The following is a 22,891-nucleotide window of genomic DNA, read 5'->3' on the forward strand; positions in this document are numbered from 1 at the left end:
TTTTATGCTCTATAGAGTCCCCAAAAGCGTTTTCTTCTACTAGCAAAGAATATATTTCAGTTCAGAGAGTACTGATGAGTCATCAAGAATATGACACTGTGCTCTATTCTCTGGGGCAAATAAAAATGATGAAAAGTTACTGTAAAGAAATGCCCTTCATTGATAAAATGAACTATAGAGCCCTATACTTTTTAGTGTGAGAAATTATTAGGAAATGGAAGTCTCCCATTAGGTAAGGACAGCTACCCAAGCAACCCTGGGTGTGTGTAGCTCCTGGAATTGTAACAGGCCCCTCACCAAGCACAAGGCAACTCACAACATCCTTGGTCCCAGTCTCTGTCTGGCCCCAAAGACCAGAGCGACTGCTTAGGCACATTGGTGTCTTTCCCTCCCAAGTCTGGCTATCCCAGAAATGTGCCTTCTCACTTCCTGCAGAACATTCCCTAGACTTCCCCACCCCTTCCTTGGACTCAAAAGACAGATCTGAGTTTCTCAGACTGTCTTTCCCTTTCCTCCTTCATCCCACCTCCCACCTGGGAGACTAACTTGTCCCACAGGTGATAGGTGTGCTGTGGTGAGTTATCCCATAGTGAAAATTGGTCTTCAACTGAGAGTTGACCTCCAGTGTGAAAAGGAGGGCCATTTTGCATTGCAGGCTCCCAGTGCTACAGGAAGGCAGCCATAATGTTCGCACAACACAAGTTATATATTTGTGGTGACAGGAGGGCCATGCTCTGTTTCCTGCAAGCATGAGGTGCTAATCATCTAGCAGAAGAGGTAGGACAGTGCAAAAGTAACTCAAGACATATAATGTGTTATCAATAACAGTGATAACGTGTTATGGGACATCGATGAGGAAAGGAACATTTTTTTCCAATTGTTGAAGGAACACCTCAAGAAATGAGAGGCATTTAAACTGGATCTTAAAGAAGGAGGAAGGTTTCCATAGTCAGAAATGGGAAACAAAAGAAAAAATAAACCACATAGAGTGTGGAAAAATAAGGCATACCTTCAGTGTAGGAAAAGTACACTAGGATTTGAGTCTAAATAGCTGAGTTTGAATATACCAGAGCCATTTCTTATGTGCTTCTTAATTTTTTGCCTATCAACTTTTTATTTTAAAGTTTAACAAGTTTGTCTGCATCTTAACTATTGAATCCTTTTGCTTTTCAGGCCAGAGAAGGGGAAGTAGCCATTATTGATAAAGTCCTAGACAATCCTGACTTGACATCTAAAGAATTCCAACAATGGAAGCAGATGTACCTCGATCTTTTCTTGGATATCTGTCAAAATACCACCTCGAATGACCCATTAAGTATTTCTTCTGAAGTAGATGTAATCACTTCCTCTCTAACACACACTCATTCATACATTGAAACGCACGTGTAAGTGTATTCTGCCTTCAGGCCATCTGATACCTCCTGGTATTTTGAACAAGTATATAAGGTAGTTTTTATATCAATGTGTGGGACACTTGACAAGCTATACTTCAGTGTCGCCAAACTATATGAAACAAACTATATATGGTCATAATACCATTGTCTTTAATGAGCATTTGTATATTTTATATGCAATTAGTGCTCAGCTTATGTTTACCATGTGCAAAATCAACTGTCTTCAGTGACTTAAAATTAACTTTTGCAAACAATTCTGAAGACAGATGGTCTTCAAGTACAAAAAAAACACAACATGGCAGTTTTCTATCTAAGGTCATCTTTTCTCCCTTTAAGTTAATTTTATATAAACAAGACTTCAAAAGTAAATCACATTTTTTCAGGTGCAGACATCCTTGTGGGTGGGAAAGAATTTAAACCTTTTTTATATTTATTAAAATGTTCTAAGAATTTTCTTAAACATTGCACAAAATTTAATGCTGTAGTTTTATTTTTGTGAAATGTAGATGCGCATACAAGAGTTAAGCAAAATAGAAGAGCATCAACATAAGAAAAGTTCAGGTATCTGATATTAGTCTTAACAGTCTATTAACTTGTGAAAGCTGGTTAATGGAAATACTATTCCAAATCTATGGGGACACTTAATGGTGTATCAGGGCAAAGCTTTGTAAGATGTTTTTGTAACTAAGACCAAAATTGAAGATAGAGCTGCTTTATTTTCTTGGTTTAAATCTTCCTTTATTTTTGTAGTGATGAAATGCTGATTGTGTACAGAGGAATTTGAGAGTGGATTTTTTAAAACACACTTAACTCACCCAGAAAGGCAGCTAACAGATATGTATATATATAACAATTTCAGCCCAAACTCATGTTTTTAAACTCCACCTCTTAAACTACAAGGTATAAACTGAAACGAATCAACTTTCCAGTTAGTTTCCAATTACCCTGCCCCAATCCATTAATTGAACTTAGTAATTATACTTCAGGCAGGGAAGTAAAATATGTTTAGTTATAGGCTGATGTGTGTTAAATATAGAAAACAATGTTGAGAAATAAAAATGTATCTCTCTCCTGAGGAGCAAGAGGATGATGGTCATTCTGAGGTCTGTCACATTGAATTATATGAGAAACAATTTATAGAGGTTTTTCCTAGCTTCACGAATTATTCTATAGAGTGGATGAAGTCTATGAAGAAGTCCTCTTCATATATGTCCATTTATAAGCATCTCGTTTTTTGAAAGTGATCACAGCATGATAATGACTGTGCTGCTTTTTAGTGTCTGGCTGCATAACGTACAAGTCACAATTTGCTGTTTTTTTAGGAGGAGGAAGGGACCCTCCTTTACTATTCTATATCCTAAAATCTACTTCTAATCAGCTTTATACTGTTGCCTGTACAGCTCAGTGAATGTACTTTCATCTCTAAGAGTTCAAATATATGCCAGTGAATATTTTTGCTGTAGAGGAGAAAGTAAAAACTCCACAGCAGTAATCTTTTTCTTTGCTTTTGAAACCACCATTGAATCACTATCGTTTTGCAGACTTTGCACAACTGTACAGGAGAGTGGCCTTTCTACAGCACATTTTCAGTAACCCTGTATTTAGTCAAAATGGATGAGAAATCATGTATTAATGTTTGTATGGAATTTTGGGTCCAGTGTAATATTTTTATCATTTAAAAAACCCTATTTGTAAAAACATTTATTTACTGCATGGATATTGACGCACATTAAATTTGTGGGATTTTGTATATGTAAAAAAAAACAACAAAACAACAAAAACAATGAAAAAAAAAACCTCTTGTCCTAAAATGAAGTGTGCTTGTTACAGGTGTTTAGACTTGTTGATGTTTACTAGACCAAATGTGTACATTCACTTAAAAATTTCTGTACCTGATGGATGTGTCATGGATACAGGGGCCAGGTGTGCCCTGTAAACAGCAAGCAGTTGATGGAAAGACTAGCTGTATTGCTACTAAGCAGCTTTTCCTTTTGTAAAGTCGGCTCTGTTGTTTTAAATGGTAAAAATTAAACTAATGAATTTCAAAAGACTTGTGGCTAGCCTAGCATGAAAGAGACCTTTTAACACTATATATCTGTACATTTTATTGCATTAGTTTCAAATCTAGGAGAGAGGCAGCACTGTAAACTGAAGTCAAATAAATTCGGCTCTTAATGAATCCTTATAAAGCACCTACTTTATTCACAGAGTCTTCACCGTATTTCTTTGTGACACAATCACACAGCCACCATCCCCCCTTTCCACCTTCCCCGTTATGAGTTCTAACTTTGCCACTCCGTTGGTGATACATGCCAGAAGCAGCACCTTGTTCTGTGAATACAAGCATCTTCTTCTCAGCCCCAGTAAAATCAAGCTGGTTTCTCATTTATCTGATGTGCACTTAAAAATTTCACCCACTCCTTTTTTCTCTTCTCTGTGATTCTTTGGGGAAACGAGGGAGGGGGGTAGAGGAGCCACAAAAAAAAAAGTTTCTTTTTTAAATATAACCTACATCATGTCTACAGAATGAACATTTAAAGAGGATGAAAGAAATAGGGTTTTGTTTTTGTCAGACGTTCCACTTAACCGGAAGAGCCTGATCATTATGGCTAAGGGTTGCTGAAATAAAACCTAAAACAATGAGCTGCCTAAAGCCAGGGCAGAAGCAGAAAAGGTGTAACTAAGGATGAGGGATGGAAAAACTTAACCTGGGTTATTTTCTCAAAAAAAAAAGTGTTCTCAGAGATTTTTTCCCCCTCTCTCATTTCCATATTTATGTTAAACCATCAGAGCAGAACCATGGTTCTGGATCAAAAATTCAGTTCTCCTTACAATGATTTCTATGTTGTCTAACCAAAGCACTTTCCCGTTGCTATTTATTCAGATAATGCCGTGTTCTAGGACTATTTATTACAGCCTTTATAGCTAGTGATTTTCTGGGTCTTGTATATAACTTCTTATGGTCCTTTTTTTTTTTTTGGCTCTTCGTTTGTTTGGCACAAAAGTAACCACTGTTTAGCACCCAGGAACACACTCTAAGAGGGATAATAGGGTCATATTTTATTTTTGAAAGTCCATCTCTAGCCCAGCATGAGAATTTCTAGAAATCCCAGCGCACTGTAACTGAGTCATATATTCTATTTGACCTTTCCTGTCTCCCATTCTCAACTTAAAGGGAAATGTCCCTCTTTGGCCAACTCTTTGTTTACCTCCTTAACCTTCAGAAGCCATTCTATTCCCAGAATCCCATTCTTCCGAAAAGCCCATGTGTTGCTCTGTAAACCTGCTCAAGCACGACTTTTCCTCCGTCGTCGTCCGGAGACCGCCCTAACTAATGAAGCCCAGCACTAAATCCGGAGACTCTCCGGTCTCTCCCTCCCTCTCCTCGTCCCCACCCTCGGCCAGCTGCAGCACTGCGCACTGCAGGCCGCTCCAGGCCCAGGGCAGCGCGCAGCCGATGTCCTCCCAGCGGTCCAGATCGAGGTCGTAGCCCACCACGTTGCGGGTAGGCACCTGGCGCGAGTCCCGCCACTTGACGCCGCCCAGCAGCAGCGCTGTCTCCTCCACCACAGCCAGCCCGTAGCAGAAGCGGTCGTAGGGCAGCGGCCGCAGCCGAGTCCACTGGTCGCTGCCGGGGTCGTAGCGTTCGATCTCAGAAAACGGCTCGTAGCGCCCCAGAAAGGCAAACACTGCGCCGCGCAGCGTAGCCATGTGGTGCCCAAAGCGGGCCGTGCCCATAGGAGCCCTCTTGCTCCACGCCCGCTCCCCGGGGCCCAGGGCGTATAAGTCCCTGAGGCTGCTCGCACCACCCTCGCCTCTTCCCGCCTTGCCCCCGGAAATGTACACGACGCCGTTGTCCCCGACTGTCCCCGCGTGACCATGCAGCGCCCGCGGCAGCGCCCCAGCCGCTGTCCAGCGGTCTCGGCGCAGGTCGTACATCTCCACCGAGGCCAGCGCCTCGCCGCCCGCGCCCAAGCCCCCGATGGCCAGGAGTCCCTCGCCCAGGACGCCGCACCAGAAGTGGGCCCGCGCTTCCCGCATAGGGGGCACCGCCGTCCAAGCGTGGAAGCGCGGGTCGTAACGGTGCACTTGGGCCGTGACCGCCCGTGGGCTGTCGGCCAGGGGAGAGGAAGCACCGTCCAAAAGACTCTCCCCACCTAGGACGAACAGGAAGTTGCCCGCAGTGCACACGCTGTGCCCCAGTAGCGGTGTGGGCAGCCGCGTGAGGCTCCGCCAGCGGTGGTTGTACACGTCGAAGGCCACCACGTCTTGGGTGAACTCCCAGTCCTCCTCCTCCTCCTCTTCCTCTTCCTCCTCCTCCTCTAAGTGCTCCTGTTCCTCAGGCTCTGGCGCGGCAACCCTGCCCCTAGCTGCCTGCCTCGGGGCCGCGACCTCCTCGGGCACCGCCTCCCGCGCCCTGCGCCCCCCGACCAACAAGATGCGAGTTTGGGGGCTCCGGACGCTGGTCTGCTCGCCCTGCAGGAGCGGCTGGCGGGAGGGCGCTGTGTGGTAATTGAGGGCCTGGATGATGAGGCCCTTGACCCGGGCGGGCAGGGTGAAGCCAGAGCCAGAGTACATGCGCCGCAGCACGTCGGCGGGCACCAGGCCGAAACGGATGCGCTCCAGCAGCGCGGTGCAGTGAGCCAGGCGTTCGGCCTTGGGTTCCTGCCGCAGCCAGGCCAGGGCCAAGCCCAACAGCCAGGCCTCGGGCACCCGGGCCACGTCGGGGGCACCGAGCACAGCCCTCAGCGACGCGGGGTTGAGCTCCAGCAGCCCCATGGAGTCCACGCCCCGCGCCAGCAACTCCCGTAGGTGACGCACAATGCAGCGTTCGGACGCATCCAGCGTGTGCGCCAGGCCGAAGCGCGCCGCCACGTTGGCAGCGAAGCAGCAGTTGTTCGGAGCCAGCTGGCGCTCCAGGTACCGGCCGCAAAGCCCCAGGGCCTCAGTGACCTGCAGGTAGCTGGCAGCCTCCAGCGTGTCCTCCACGCTGTCCATGGAGAGGGGCAGCCAGGCAGTGTAGATGAAGTCAAGCAGGCGCTGCAGGCCTGCCGCCGACGGCACATGCAAGTGGATCACGCTGGCCCGGGATTCCCGGGTGTGGCTCTTGAACAAGGCTCTGAAGTAGTCGCTAGAACAAGCGAGGAGTGACCTGTGCGCAGGGAACTCGCTGCCTTCAGCCTCCAGCGTCACGTCGCATAGGAAGCCCTCGGCGCGCAGGGCCTGGTAGCCGGTGAGCAGCGCGCCGCCATGAGCTTTACAGTAAGACAGGAAATAACTCATGATGCCCAGGGCGGGTGGCGGCCGGGCCGGGGCTGGGTCCAGCCGGGTGCGACCGAAGGCATCTCGGGGCCCGGCGTCCCCGGGCCCTACACGAGAGCTGCAAAGGCCCTAGCAGGGGCCCATTTTTGCCTGTTCAGTTTAAAGCCAATGGCTCCTTTATCCAGGTCCGCCGACCTGCTGTTGACTCTCTCAGAGCCAGTTCGGTCGGCGAACGGTTTCCAGAAGCCCCTAGTGGTGGAGGGTACGGTGTTTCGAGTCTTCTGGGGGAGTGCAGGGTTTGATTTCAGTAGCTACCGAGGCTGCCAGGGTGTTGCCCAAAGCCCCCTCCCCGGCCCAATTAGGGGAGCCCACACCTGCGCAGGGGCCGCAGGGGCCGCGCACCATCACCTGGAAGGGTCGAGTGCTTGTGGGCCGACTCCTGGGGGTGCAGGATCTCCGACGGCCCAGATGCGCAGATGTGTCCCGGCTTGGGGCGTCCCGGGAGTGCAAGGCGAGGGCTCTGACCTCCCGGGGGTAGACGAGGAGGACAGGTTCTCCGGCACCCGCATGGCCGGGGACAACTGGTTACGGGACGGGGTGGGGGGGGGTGAGCTTCTTCCGCGCGGAGGATCAAATCAAAACCAGGGGGGTTAGGGCGGGGGTGCGCGGGTCGGCGCGGCGCGTCGGAGGCGTGATTGGGTGCCACACATAACAGGCCTGTAGCTCACAGCGACAGGAATAGCGGGCGGCCTCGGCCCCTCTGGCGCGCCCCGCCCCGCGCCCCGGCATCTGGCCGTGGCCCAGGAGGAAGCGACTGGGGCCTGGGACCTGACTCCGGTGAGCCAGCGAGCTGCTGGTCACCAGGGATTCCCAAGAATCCACCTAGGGGTGCGGGCGGGGGCGCTCACTGGAGAGGCGCGAAACGCCCAAGCCCCTACTCCTGGTGGTGTCTAGTAAGGGGCGCCCCGCTGGGCTGGAGGAGTGTCGACCCCGGTGCCCCGGGAAAGAAGGCTTTGACTCACAACTTTCTGCTTTGAGGAGGCCCTGATTAATCCAGCGGGATCAGGGATTAAGCGGCCACTTCGCGCGCTGACGCCCAGGAGGCTGCTGTGTGCAGAAGAGCCACTGGCGGGAACCACGCTCGGGCGAATCCGCGCTCCCCGCCAGCGGCGCTCGGTAATACGCCCCTCACCTGGATTCATCCTTGCAAGATGCTGGGCCTACTCTGCACCCTTCCGTAGACAGCTTGTGTCTCCCGGGAAGGCTTGCCTCACATTCCGCATTCGGAAATTCGCCCCCCTCCCTTCCACTCCCCCAGCCCCTCCGCCGCCCCGGACCCCAGCAGAGTTCTCCCTTCCTGTTCTTGGACCTTGCCGGCTCAACCCTTGGCAAAGTGGACAAGGAAATAGTAGGTGACTTGGGTTTTCTGCCTTTGAATGACCACTTCCTTTTAAGAAAATAATTCGTTCCAGTTTCTCTCCATGATTTTCCAGCCTCTGATCTAATTACTGCCTACTATGTCTTCAGTGCCATGAGGAGATAATGGGCAGTAAGGCTGCAAAGCTCGGTAGGTGCTAGAGCTTCCTAGGGCCCCTCTTCATGAAGTTATTTTTATAAGATACACCCCGCACGGAAATGATGACTAAAACACCCCAGTCTTGAAACATTAGGAAAGCATTTCCCCATCTCCTCCATCCTGCTATTAAATAACTAAATGATTAATATAACTTCTTTCTTGCCAGTTTTGAGGCTTCTCTGTGTTTTGCTTTCATCTAGAATTGATTTTTCTATTTTCTAATGCAACCCTTCTGGCAGTCTGTTTTAAGTCAATCTTTTGAGGGCATCTGAAATAACTTGCATTTCTGACAGTTGGAGTTATATTTCGCAGAATAAAAGCCCAAGGAGGGATAAAATTCTATATATCATTTTCTGCCTGATGTCCCATCAGTACTTACAAGGTCTCCAATTAGAAGTACTTCTGGAAGTGCATAAAAATATTAGTAAAATGATTTTGCTTTTTTGTCAGAGATGGAACTGCTTTATGACTTAAATTAGGCAAATTATAAAATGCAGGCAGGGGCTCAGGTTAAAGGAACTCGAGGCTAAAAATATTCCAATTTGAATTCCTAATGTTAGAGCTACAGATGGGTTCAGAAGGGGTGCTTGGTTGGTTTTTCTTTTTAAGTACTAAAATTCTTAGTTCAAAAATAAAATACCAGTCTGGTTCCCTGTGCACAGATCTGTGTGGTGAAATTAAACGGCCTTTACTCAACCTAATAGAATTTTGCTGGAAAGGATATTTGAGATCATTTAGCCAAATCTTCTCCCTTTCTTTGCAAATTTTTTGATTTTCTTTTTAAACAAATGTGGCAAATGGGCCCCCAAGTATGGTTTGTCTGAGCGACTTGGATATTGAGTTACGGAGTCTGGACCAAAATCCAGGGCTCCCTCCCCACTATATTATATGACATCGTGTATGATAAAAATAAAATAGTGCAACACGCAGTCAGTTTATTTAAACCAGATTTCAGGGTGATAAAGTTTAAATAGTTAGACAGCATATTTTTAACCCCCAGATCAGATCATATCTCGTCAGATCTGCCCATCACCATGCATTCAGATTGTATTTAAAATGTCATATGTGAGAATAAGGATGCTGAGGTGGACTCTAAACTAAACATCAACAATCCAGTTTTACATAACAAGATGTGTTCATTACTGGCCCAACATGCCATCTTAACATGTTTTGTCATTGGGGATATGATGAACAATGTTAACTGAAGAAATTTTCACATTAGATGTGTTTACAAGGTCTTGTTTAGAAAATGTAGCTGTCAGTCCATCCAAGAACATTCTTGTCGTTTGAGTTATGTTTATGGAAAGTATCAATACTTTAATTTCCACACAATATTAAGTATGCTGAATAACATTTCAGTGTATACTTTTTTAGTTGTCACGAGAGATGTGTGTCTTAAGTTGGGTCTCCTGGAAGCAGGCCCGGCAACACAACCTGAATGCATGGTGATGAGCAGATATAATAGGATGTGATCATTATGTTGAAAATGATACGCTTACAAGTTGCCCTTCCCCTTTAGACAATCGACTCCTTAAGCACAGAGACCATTTCTTGGTCTTCATATCTCCAGTCCTTATCATGGTCTTCAGCATAAGTAATTTTGAGTTGAACTGATATAGGGAATGGCAACATCAGTGGGAGAAGTAAAGGGTTATTAAGAGGAACTTGACTGAGACCATTCCTTCTCTCTGGCTCTCTTCCTTTCACTTCACACAGATGGGGTTGAAGACACATCCTGGTAAGGCCATGAGCTAACATCTCTAGGAATCGAGTGGATGTGACTGTGGGTGGCCCCTGACTGGGGAGTCCAGATGGATTCAACTCTTCTGAGAAGGCTAGGCCACCTCATCCAGGCACTGGTGTACCCTGGTGCTTCCCTGCAGCCTGAGTCCTTCACCCAGACCAGCCCCACATGGCTCTTGGCATCTAATCAGAAGCGCTGCTACTCCTACCTGGACGCAGGGCTCCAAATGACCCAGCAGCCCTTCCATGCCCCAGTTTGTATGGCTGGGCTTCTGCTGAATGCCCAGCTACACACTCCAGCATGCCCATTGGGACCCTGCAATTTGCCCTAAACCTCTCGCCCCTTGTCAGAACTTGATCTGCTGTCAACAGTCCCTTCTATACAGCTGCACCTCCTATAACAGAACCCAGATCTAAAGTCTTTGAACACCCACTTCACTTCCCACATCAAGGCGGCCCTGCTAGTCAGCCATGATACTAACCTGAATTGGCCCTACCTGGGTAAATTCTATAGCTCTCACCTCTAAAATAATCGTATGTGTTGAAAAAAAAAAACCAACACTACAAATGTCCATACATAAGTAGCACTTAAAAATTTTTGCAAATGTAATGTGCTTTTTCAGTAACAGTTTTATTGAGATATAATCCACATACTATACACTTCACCCTTTTAAAGTATACAGTTCAATACTTCTTAGCATATTTACAGCATTGTGTAATCATCACTGGAGTCTAATTTTGGAATATTTTCATCACCTCAGACAGAAACCCTGTACCCTTTAACTGTCACTTCTCTCTACTAGCCTCCCAAGCCCTAATCAGACATAAATCTACTTTCTGTCTCTATAGATTCTGGATATTCCATATAAGTGGAATCACACAATACATGGTCTTTTGTGACTAACTGCTTTGACTTAGCATGTTTTCAAGGTTCATCCACTGTAATGCACTTTTGAGGAAGGAAATACTATGTAAAATAATAGCATTGGGAACCCTTCCTCAGAACCATAAAACTCTAAAATGTGCCTGTTTGATATTTAGGATACAGTTTTGGCAGGTTAACTCTTTATCATCTATCATTACTGGCTCCTTTCAATCCTGGTACGCTCCCTTCCAACATGTGGCTTCTGGCAACCTCCATGGAAAGCCTATTATTAGAAATTGACACATTAACTAAGCTAATTGTGAAAACATGATTACAAACAATAACAGACAGGGGGTAGAGAAAAAAAATCCCATGCCGTCTTCACTTTCTTCCAGGACCATGGTTTTGTGTATATGAAATATATTTTATCTTTGTGACATGCAATTCAAGCAAAAGGATTCCAAGAGGAAAGCTTGCATGCATGCGTGCCTGAGTACGTGCATACATGAGTGCATGTATATGTTTTGATCATCAGTGATATTGGCATTCTGGCCCAGCTGACAGCTTAAGAAGGAGTATGGCGGGTGGGGAAGGATTGAGATTTGGGGTCAGACCTAGGCTTCAATTCCAGATCTCCCCCATGTGAGTTTAAGCAACTTAAAGTTAAAATTATACATGTATGACTGGTCCTGGCACAAGCACACAAAGTAGATGTGAGTTTTTCATTCTTCTTCCTCTTTTGGCTAAAGCCTTCTGAAAACTCATAACACTAGAGCCCAAGCAGCCAGGAAATGTAGTAGAGCAGTGGTTCTCAGTGGTCGCCTGCAGTATCACCTGGGAACCTCTTAAGAAGTATAAATTCTTAGCCTCACTTCAAACCTACTGCATCAGAATGGGGCCCAGAGATCTGCTTTAACAAGCCCTCCTGGTGATTCTGATGCACTCAAAAGTGTGAGAACCACTATAATATAGGATTCTTTGTAATTGCTGCTACATCTTCAATTCCCTAGTCTTAGTAACAACTTGTTACAGAGGTGAAGTCAAAAAAAAAATGCCTACTAGCTTCAAAAAGTCAAAGGTCGGATACCCAGAAGAAAAACATTTGTGGCCTCTACCCCATGTCACATGACTGGTCATATTAACAAAAAATAGATTGTGGGCTTGTTGGACCTTCTGTACCCCTACAAGATGATGATATTAACAGCAGATCACTAAAGATGATGAAGATGATGACTTGGTAACCAAAGCATTTTCTCAACTCTTGATGGAATACTCAAATAAGAGAGTACTTGTAGCCCTAACTTCCTATCTGGATGCCACATTTTAAGAGGCTCTCCTACAAACTGGGGAGCTCCCAGAGAGACCAACCAGAAGGAGGTGGAGTCTGGAAACATTCTTTCCCATATAGAGAGCAGATGAAGGGGCTGGAGATTTTAGGTTAAGAGAAAAGCTTCTTCTGGGAGTTAAATGATTTCTATTTTCAACTTTCAGAAGGTCAATAGGGGCAGAGATGGTCTTGTGGACACAGAAGTTACAGAGAGAAATTTGACTACAGTATAAATAAGAACTTTCTAGCAATTTAGTCTTGAAAGAAAAGGTACAAGTAGAAGTAGAATGTGCCAGGCCATAAGAAGAGTTACCTGAGGCTCAGAGAAGATAGGAGACCTGTATAAAGTGACACAGTTTAACAGACTGTCAGAGCCCCTCTGTGCACACTGATCCCAGTCACTTTCACTCCCAGCAAGCCAGTACCCGTGCCCCCTTGTGGGCAGAAACCTCTGGGCCCCTGGAGCCCACCTCGCCTATACACACAAACAGAAGCAAAAGTGCCCGCAAATTTGCGTCTCTCAGGGGCTACCCTTGACCACCAACTGAAGGGTAGGGTTGCAGCTCCCTTTCCAGATGCTTGCCTATGGGATTGAGCCCAAGTCACCTTCTGTGGTACCCTGCTTTGTGTCACACACTTGCTTGACCCCCTACCCTTCCCAGTCACATACCCCGCCTACACACACACACACACACACACACACACACACACACACCTATCTTTTCTGGGAACACTTCCTAAAATGACTTTCACAGCAATCCTTACCTCAGAAGGAATCGCTGCCTCTGGGGAACCCAGCCCAAGACATAGAGGTGGCAGGTATCTCAGAAATTGGTAGCACATATTATATCAGCAAGGGGACATACACTTGCAGATATGTACAGAACACAACAGATATATTGTGTGGATAGACATGTGTGCCTGGTGGCACAGCAGGGCCTAGAAGTCGGGACAGCCTGATACTGAGGCTAGGCATCTCCCCTTCATCCCTCGTGGCACTCAGGGTTCCTGTGGAGATCTATGTGAACTCCAGGGTCCTTTCAAACCCAGCATGCCACAGTTTGGAGCCACTGGCCCCTGAAGTCCCACCTGCCGGTAGCATCTAAATGTGAGCTTACCTGAAGTCTTTGTTCTGTGTGATCCATTTGGTATTTTGGTGTCGTGCTCCCCACCTCAGGCCGGTGGCTGCTCGCTATTCCCACCCACCCCCACCTTCCATCCACACCTCACATGGCTTGAAGCTGTGCACAGCTGCTTTATTCTAGATTATTTTTCCTTCCTACATCGGATGGCCTCATGTCCATTTCTTCACTCTGCAACAGCTCACACTTGAGGTCCCCCTTTCATCCATGTTTGTGCATGTGGCTTGCCAGGGCTTGGCTGTCACCGAGCTTTGCACCTGACTTGGTTTCCAAAAGGATAGTTGGGGACTCTGATAACATTCTCAGTAACAGAGATGCAAACCATCTGTGGTTCTGACCATCTTTGGGGGACCACCAGCATTAGAATCTACAAGGCTTGTTTAAATGCAGGTTCCTGGGCTGTGCCCCAAACCAGCTGGATCAGACTTTCCAGACTGGAAAGTGGAGGCAGGGATCAACCTTTTTAACAAGCTTCCCAAGTGTTTCTCACTTACTCTAAAGTACTACTACTCACAGTGTGGTCAACTAGCCAGCAGCAACAGACTTGCCTGGGAACCTGTTGGAGATGTAGATTTCAGGCCCAGCCCCAGACCTGTGGAATCAGAAACTTTAGGGCTGGGACCCAGCTATCCATGTTTTATCAAGCCCTCCAGGGAATGCTGATGTAGGCTAAGGTTTGAAAAGCACTGCTCTGAAGTTCAAGACCATTCATGTAAAATTTCAGTTCATTTACTCAAAAACATTTATCGATTGTGTTCAGGGCATGTGCTAGGCACAGAGGATGCATTGATGAAGCCCTGCCCCAGAAGAGCTTAAGCTTTAATGGATTCCATATCATGTTGGTACTTCGATATGTCTTGTAGAGTCCCAAGAAAATCCAGCCTTCTTGGTCCCTTTCATGAGGTCCTTGCCTCTCCAACCTCATTAAACAATAAGCTGCCTAAGTAGAAGAATCCAGTGCCAGCTCCCAAGTGACTGTCACTTAGGTCCAGGACAGGGCTGGTTGATGGGTTTCCCAGAGAAGGGAGGATCATACCATGTCAGCGATGTCTCCCTATACCAGATCTGCAATCAGCCCATGATGAAGTGGGCTGACTTTTAGTATCTGACTCCGAAGGGCGAGCTGTTATCACTTACAGACTTACACAGACAACCAAGTCTATGACTTGATGGTTGGACATTCTTCAGAACATCAGAATCTCTTATGCATCTTTCAAAATTGATGCACAGTACAAACCAAGTCATAAACTGGGAAGTGGCTCAGGTTTGTCATCTGAGCACAACCAGAATAAAAATCATGAAACCCCTTTGGGGTGCTAGTAAATTTCTCCAATCACCTACACCTGTTTAAGGAGTTGTAGAGCCTGGGACTTTAGCTGCTTTTTTAAAAAAAATAACACTATTCCATAGAGATATTACACTCTTTCCTGAACTTCCCCTGTATCTGACACATGGCCAACATGTCGACAGTGCCAATTACTTCTCTTTTTAGAACCCCTTTCTAATGATGCTGAGCAGTGATTAATAGGGAAAAATTCTATACAGGATCTTGCCAACAGCAGGGAGTGTAAGAATAATTTGCTCTCAGCTGCCTATAATCTTCTTAAAGGTAGTCGTAATCTTAGCCTCAAAATCTTGTGGCATTTGTTAAGAAAGGTTCTACAAAAGTATCTACTAAGAGTCACCTATGCAATCGTGAGCAAGAAATGGTCATGAATCGAGTGGCTGTTCTCTGAGCAAGGTTTAACATCGTCACTTAAGAAGTCTCAGCTCGAATTCCAAGCAGGAGACATTTCCCACTAAAGCAGTCAGATCTTCCCTGCCTGTCACCCTCCAAAGAGCGCATTGCCACTAGAATATGAGGACACAGGAGCAAGAGCAGTGTTCCCCATTATAGGAGGGCCACTCACCACTGTTCCAAGGGGCAATAAGCATAACACCATCCTCAGCCACCTGGGTGGCCTAAAACCTTTCAGCTTGCTTTAATTGTTCAGTAAAAGTAGCACCAGCCCCCTTCCCATAGATGGCAGGAAACCCTAGTATTGCCCCCAATAACTGAGGAAAATCAAGGGACTTAAAACTCTCCTAGTAAGTACTTGCTCCAGTCCCTGCTTCTGCTGATGCCTGCATCTCTCTCAGGCTTTGCCTCTTGAGGTCGTTCTCTGCTCTCCACTCTGTACCCACGAACCCATGAAACACAGTTCCTAAGACTTTATATTCCGTCTTGATTTCTCGTGTAACCTATGAGGGACTAAAAAAAATTTTACTGAAGACTTGGGTAGGACAAGGACAGAGAAGCAGGAAATATAGATTAGCAGAGAGAACCCATAGCTATTCCTGTTTGTAAAATTTCCCACCTGTCAGCTTATCCCTCCCGGGGGCCACTATGCCATATTGCTGACCCTGTCTCCTCCCCTTCTCTTCTGCTCCACCCCCACCACCCTCCTCTCTCCCATCCTGCTCCCAGAAGTCCCAAATATATGTCATTTCATTGTTCAGAACAATTCTAATTTCTCTTTCCCTGGGTAGTTTTGTCTGGCCAGACCCAACCTTGAGTGCATGTGTGTGTGCATGTGTGTATTTGTGTTAAAATATAGTTAAAATTTACCCTTTCGACCATTTTAAGTGTACCGTTCAGTGGCATTAAATACATTCACGTTGTGCTACAACCATCACCACCCTCCATATCTAGAACTGTTTCATCATCTCAAATTGAAACTCTGTATCCATTAAACAATAATTCGTCATTCCCCACCACCCCCAGCCCCTGCCAACCACTATTCTACTTTCTGGCTCTATGAATTTGATTCTTCCAGGTACCACATATAAATGGAATCCTATACTATTTGTCCCTATGTGTTTGTTGTCTTGTCTCACTTAACATAATGTCCTCAAGGTTCATTTATGTTGTAGCATATCTTGGAATTTCCTTTTCGAAGTATAAATAATATTCCATTTAATGGATATACCATGTTTTGTTTGTCCACTCATCTACTGATAGATATTTGGGTTGTCTACCTGTTATTTATTGTGAATAATGCTCCTATGAATATGGGTACAGATATCTCAAGTCTCTGATTTCAGGTCTTTTATGTATATACCCAGAAGTGGAATTGCTGGATCATATGGTAATTCTTTTTTTTTAATGCCAATAGCACCTGATCTTCCTAGGTGATCTCCCATCCAAGTATTAACCAGGCCCAACCCTACTTAGCTTCCGAGATCAGACATTGGGCATGTTCAGGGTGGCATGGCCATAGACCACGGACCGCAGCTCCACTGGGGCACAAACCCAGGACCTCTGTGTGTAAAGCAGACGTGCTAACTGCTACACTATGGAACCACGTCCTCATATAGTAATTCTATGTTTAATTTTTTGAGAAACTACCATACCGTTTTCCACAGTGGCTGCACCACTTTACATTTCTTTCAGTGGTCCTCACCAGCACTTATTGTTTTCTGCTTTTTTATAGTATCCATCTCATTGTGTTTTTTATTTTCATTTCCCTAATGATTAGTGATGCTGAGAATTTTTTCATGTGCTTATTGGCATCTGTATGTTTTCTTTGGAGGAATGTCTATTCAGGTCCTTGGCCCATTTTTTAATTGGGTTATTTAGTTTTTTGTTGTTGAGCTGTAGGAGTACTTTATATTTTTTGGATATTAGTTCCTTATCAGATATATAATTAGTAAGTATTTTCTCCCATTCTGTGGGTTGCCTTTTCACTCTGTTAATAGTGTCTTTTGATGCCACAGGGTTTAATTTTTAGGAGTCTAACTTATTTTTTATTTTGCTTATAATTTTGGTGTCATATATAAGAAATCATTGCCAAATCTAAAGTCATGAAGATTTACCCCTGTTTTATTCTAAGAAATTTATAGTTTTAGCTCCTACATTTAGGTGTTTGATCCATTTTGAGTTAATTTTTTTGTATATGATATAAGGTAAGAGTCCAACTTCATTCTTCTGCAAGTGAATATCCAGTTTTCCCAGCACTATTTGTTGACAGTACTATCCATTCCCTGTTGAATGGTCTTGGCACCCTTGTTAAAAATCATTTGACCATATATGCAAGGGCTAATTTTTTGGGATCTCTATTCTATTACAATTTTCTATATGTCTGTCTTTATGCCAGGACCACACTATTTTGATTACTGTAGCTTTATAGTAAGTTCTAGAGTCAGGAAGTGTTAGTCCTACAGCTTAGTTCTTTTTTTAAGATTGTTTTGCCTATTTTGGGTCCCTTAAGATTCCATATGACTTCTAGGAATGAGTTTTCTATTTCTACAAAAAAAAATCACTGAGATTGTGGTAGGGATTGCAATGCATCTGTGGATGGTTTTGGGTAATATGGAAATTTTAATAATATGAAGTCTTCTGCTCCATAAACACAGAATGTCTTTCCATTTGTTTATGCCTTCTTTAATTTCTTTCCACAGTTTCGTAGTTTTCAGTGTATAAGTCTTCCTCCAACTTGGTTAATTACATACTTATTTTATTCTTTTTGATGCTGTTGTTGTAAATGAAATTGTTTTTCTTAATTTCCTTATTTGGAGTGTTTGTTGTTAGTGTATAGAAATATAGCTGATTTTTTTGCCTCTTGATTTTGTATCCTGCAGTTTTGGTGGATGCATTTATTAGTTTCAACTGTGTGTGTGTGTGTGTGTAATCTTTGGGGTTTCTACCTATAATATCATGTCCTCTGTGAAACAGATAATTTTACTTCTTCCTTTCCAATTTGGATGGCTTCCTTTCTTTTTCTTGCCTAATTTCTCCAACTAGCACTTCCAATTTCATGTTGAATAGAAGTGGAGAATTCAGGCATCCTTCTATTGTTCCATGATCATGTCCTGGGCCTCCAGATTCATACTCAGAGGAGCCTTCAAGGCTTTTATATATACAAGTCCCTGATTGGCAGAGCCTGTGCTGTGCAAAGGAGACATAGGAGTCTGGCAGAAAGTAAACACCAGGACAGACTTGGAAATGGTCTGAACTTTGAATACACTCCCAGTGCATGGAAGTGGTTTTGCAGGAAGTATTCCCAGGAAGAAAACACTAAGGTAGAGGATAAGGGGGCTAAGCAAGGGCACAGCAGCCAGAAAAGCCCATGGAGGGTAGCTTGGGCTGGATCCTGAGGGAGCTCTGTGGACAGCGGAGGTCACATCTCATAGAGTTGTCCTCATTGGGAGCACACGGACTGGAATGTTGCTACTCCCGGATTGTTGGTCGTTGATCAAGGGCTACTCACGGGGGCACCTGCAGCTCTCTCTTCACCCAGGCGCAGCTGATGCTCACAGCAGAGACAGGCCACCAGCAAGGAGATGCAGGTGTTGGTTGTTGGGAATAAAGGTACCCCCACCAGAAACAGGTAGGCACAGAGATGGCAAAGGAGGCCAAGGACTCTTGATGGGGCACTGATTGTGTCTGCTATGCCCACATTAGAGTAACAGAAGGTCAGCGACATCTGCTTACATCTAGGAAGGCTCTGAGATCCCAGTATTCCCACTCCAGGAGATTAGACCAGTATGTCTATGGTCCCAGCCATGCCAGTTATTGATATCATGAGGATCAGATACATTTTACCCCAATAATGTTTGACACCAAAATGCTGAGTAGACCTGTTTCCCATTAAGCAGTGAGCACACTTAGGGACCGTGTGGCTAAGCACTAGTGACCCAAAAATGCTGCTTGATGCCCAAAGCTCAGTAAATAGACAAATCGCAAAGCCACATTGATAGGTGCTATGAGGGAGGTTGGAACACACTCACTTTCATTCCTTCTCTGTCCACCTACAAAGGCAAAAGTCAGACAGCATACCCTCAACCCCACCCTTCTGGTGGACATTGTAGACCGATGCTACTGAAGGATGGCAAGCTCTGGGCACAGTCCCGTCCAAATAAGACTTACAGTGACTGCATGGGCTTGCACTGCTCTTTCTCTTTCACCCCAATCTGTCCCTCTCACCTTCATTGATATTTCTTATTCCTCTGAGCCTAGCAACCAGTTGGCTCCACCAGCAATTCATCCCTCTGTGCTTTTACCTGCAGAAAGAGATGCCTTTAGTACAGTGTTAAAAGGGTGGCTCTGGAGGCAGCATGCCCAGGTTCAAATCCAGGCCCACCGTTCTCAAGCCATTTAACATGGGATGGTTTTTTATGTGGCTTCTCATTTTCAGTGTTCTCATCGTAAAAGTACATAGGACAGGGGTGAGGTATATGTTAATTCAAACATCGCTTGGTACATTATAAATAATAAACATAGATAGATGTGTTCCCTAAATAAAAAAGGAAAATATACATAGTCTTAGAAAAATGACTTTCATTCGGGAGTTTACATATATTGTTCATTCTCCCTCAGTGCAAATATGCAAAATGTCTTACAGAAAAGCATAGAATGACCCTTGAACTATGGTATTAACAGCATGGATTGATTGGTATATTAACTTATTAAGCCACCATTCATTAATAATTTATGCTCCAGTAGGAAAGAAAAATCATTACATGGGAGGGATCACTAGGTTGATGCCCTGTGATGCAATTTTACACTCACAGTTACTTAGGAGCAGAGTAGAGCCTTGAACTCAGCTTTCCAGAGCCCCCTGGAGTAGGATTCTGCAATGTGTTAGGAAATACCGAAACGAGAAACACAGTAACAAGTGAGGTTATCCTTGTAATCATGTTCTCGCATTAAAATAAATAGCACAAAGGAATTTTGCAAAATACTTCTTTCAGCCACAAATCCTTGGGGAATGAGTTTGTGTAGTATTGATATTTAATAGACAGTAAACATTGAATACTTTTACAAACTGACATTGTAAACAGAGTGCATCATATAAGCCTGTGACCGTTAATTGGAGGGTGCACCCAAGGCCATGATGGCCTGGTAATGACACTCTGTGTCAGTGTTCAGAATAAGGATTGTGCAAGAGATCAGCCATCTTCCTGTCCTTATGGACATGGAATCACATTTCTTACAATTGACTCATTGGATTATAATATATAATAAACACCGTCAGTATTTTTCTAACATACACACATTTTCCTCTTAAATAAGGTATGTTAATTTCCCCATCTCTTTTCAAACATATAGAAGCTTCAAAATTTTGACCAAAACAGATAGAAATAATGAAGAAAAGGAAAATACCTGAAGCCTTTTCATTCAGTAACAACCCCCACTGCCACTGGTTGTTACTGAATGAAGCATATTCATATTCATGTGGATTTCGGATAAGTAATTGTGCACGAGTGAGATCATAACACGTGCTATTTTGAAGCCAATATTTTCTCTTAATCATATGTTATGGGGCTATTCCCAAGTAAGTGTGTGTGTGTGTGTGTGTGTGTGTGTGTGTGTGTGTGTACCCTTCCTAATGTTTGGGTAGTATTATTTATCTGAATGTAGCAAAGTTTAACAAATCCTCTTTTAATAGATTCAGATTACTTCCATGTTTTCACTCTTATAAACTAAGCTTCAGGGAATATCCTTGTATAAACCTCTTTGCATTGCTCCATGATTAGTTCCATAGGATAAAGTCCATGAATGGAATTCCTAGATTAGAAAGAATGCATTTTTCAAAGCTACGCATATTTATAAGCAGTTGAATATGCAAATAGAAGTCTGGAAGAGTATGAGCCAGAATATCATCAGTATCATAACTGGGTGAACTAGGTAATTTTGTACTCTGTACTTTTTATTTCCATTGGACTATGGATATTTTTTCTTATATTTTTCATGTTCATGGAGCTCTCAGCTAAAACCTAATTATGGCTATAGAGAAATACCTAGGATAATCACAGGAATATAGATGAAAGGATAAGAGATGGAGACAATTAAAAAGAAGCGAATATATGTGGAAGACAGATAATGATGATCCAATATAAGGTTAATTGATGTCCCTGAAACAGAGATGCCCACTAATGAAAGAAGGTACATTATCAGTATTATACAAGAAAACTTCCTTGAAATAAAGAAATAAATAAATTTGCTGATTGAAAGTTTATACTTCATTCTGAGGAAATAGGATACAAAAAATTCAACATCGAAGCATATTCTCTTTTTAAGCTTTTGAACTTTGAAATAAAGAGGAAAAATTCAAGTATCCAGGAAGACAATAAAAAGCATCTACAAGGGGAAAATGATCGGGCTGCCTCAGACTTATTCATACCCATTAACCAACAATTCTATATGTAGGAATTTAATCCAAGGAAAAGGTCAGGTGGCTATATAAGATTTACATGCAAGGATATTTATTATATTATTTATAAATATTTTTTTCAAATACATGAATTCAAGAAAGATTTAAATGATAGAATACCAGGCAACCTTTAAAATTATTTTAGGAGAATATTTAATGACATTGAAAAATGCCCATAATACATTATTGTCAAATGAAAGAATCAGGCTACAAAAAAAGTAATTACAGTATTATTCTAATTAAATCTGCACATACTAGAAAAGCTAGGGGGGGGAAAGACTGGAAGGATCTACATTAAACTGAAGAGTGGTTATATGTAAGGGAACATTACAGGCGATATCTTTTTCTCTGTGCTTTTCTATATATACCAAACTCTACAATGACAAGTGTTGCTTTCATATTGGGGAGAAAATGATAAATTATATTAAAAATATCAGCAATAACAAAGAATCTTGCCTTTATATCACTGTAACAAATCAGAAAGATTTCAAATGTAGTTATAAGATTTGGGGACTGTTTCTTTGAGTAGATGTTTGGAAAACTTAGCTAATCATCTTTTTGTGAGCAACTAGCCTGGGGATGTGCTAATAAAAGAAAGAAAGCTTTGAAAGCTTTAAGTCCTACAGCTGCCCATGGCCATCATTAACCAGCTTTACTTGGATTATACCTCAGATGAAAAGTCAGTCTGGCTGTAAATTTAAGCAACCTATGTTAGATGGGAACATGGAACATCACTGTACACTTGGATAAGCACCATTTGCTTCCTGGTATGAATAAATATATCTGTGAGATGAACCTCTAAAAATAAAAATCAAGTTTCTGACTGTTGATGGGACCTACACCACTAGTGACACATGGTGAGATGAAAAACAGTGTTTATTAAGGGAAAGATATCAGAGTAGTAAAGCGCATGCAGCACCCCCAAACTCACATTATCCCAGGGCTTACCGTGGCCAGTGTTCTCATAGAGAGGGCCCTTTTCTCCCTGTGATGCCTCACATTCTGTAGTTCTAGTGTCTGGAGGCCAGGGGACATCAATGTGACTATGTAACACAGTGGAGGCTTCCTAGGTGGATGAGTGGCCTTATTAGAAAGGGAAGCCTCCCATCCCAGTAGCTGGTATCAGCCTGTCCTTTCCTTGAGTTGACTAGAATAACTGAGCCAGACAGTCCCTAAGCTCCTGCAAGTAGAGAGGAAATCAGCCCCCAGAACCATCAAGATGGGTTTCGCATCACTGGTTTTAGATACACGTAGAGTGGAGACCAAATTTCTCAAAACGACTAGATATCTAGATTACCACAACTTTTCCTCCACCAAAAATAGGAAATAAGAGCTATTCTTCTACTTTGGAAACTCATCACCCATCATGTGGAAACCCAAGATTTCC

At 43.9% G+C, this 22,891-nt stretch overlaps 2 protein-coding genes across 5 annotated transcripts in view; one reads left to right on the top strand and one right to left on the bottom strand.

Annotated features, from left to right (window-relative positions):
• Window positions 1-3,134, top strand: part of CNKSR2 (connector enhancer of kinase suppressor of Ras 2) — a 270,600-nt gene extending 267,466 nt beyond the window's left edge. For 2 of the 4 annotated variants that reach the window (XM_036226442.1, XM_036226441.1), the window contains one exon: window positions 1,174-1,389. In XM_036226442.1, coding sequence (XP_036082335.1) covers window positions 1,174-1,389 — 216 coding nt within the window. Of the gene's footprint in view, window positions 1-1,173 lie in introns of all 4 variants that reach the window. The other 2 variants (XM_036226440.1, XM_036226439.1) reach the window with 2 other exon arrangements.
• A 113-nt stretch (window positions 3,135-3,247) lies between these two features.
• Window positions 3,248-6,701, bottom strand: KLHL34 (kelch like family member 34). The gene has a single exon (XM_016166115.2). It carries the CDS (start codon window positions 6,675-6,677, stop codon window positions 4,722-4,724), a length of 1,956 nt encoding a protein of 651 aa, XP_016021601.2. The 5' UTR covers window positions 6,678-6,701; the 3' UTR covers window positions 3,248-4,721.
• Window positions 6,702-22,891: the final 16,190 nt, after the last annotated feature.

The sequence above is a fragment of the Rousettus aegyptiacus genome, unplaced genomic scaffold (genome assembly GCF_014176215.1).
Source record: "Rousettus aegyptiacus isolate mRouAeg1 unplaced genomic scaffold, mRouAeg1.p scaffold_m13_p_9, whole genome shotgun sequence".
Classification (NCBI taxonomy): Eukaryota; Metazoa; Chordata; class Mammalia; order Chiroptera; family Pteropodidae; genus Rousettus; species Rousettus aegyptiacus.

What these genes read in the sequence shown, in the direction of transcription:
- KLHL34 (XM_016166115.2), bottom strand. Translation starts at nt 6,677, where the DNA reads ATGAGTTATTTCCTGTCTTACTGTAAAGCTCATGGCGGCGCGCTGCTC.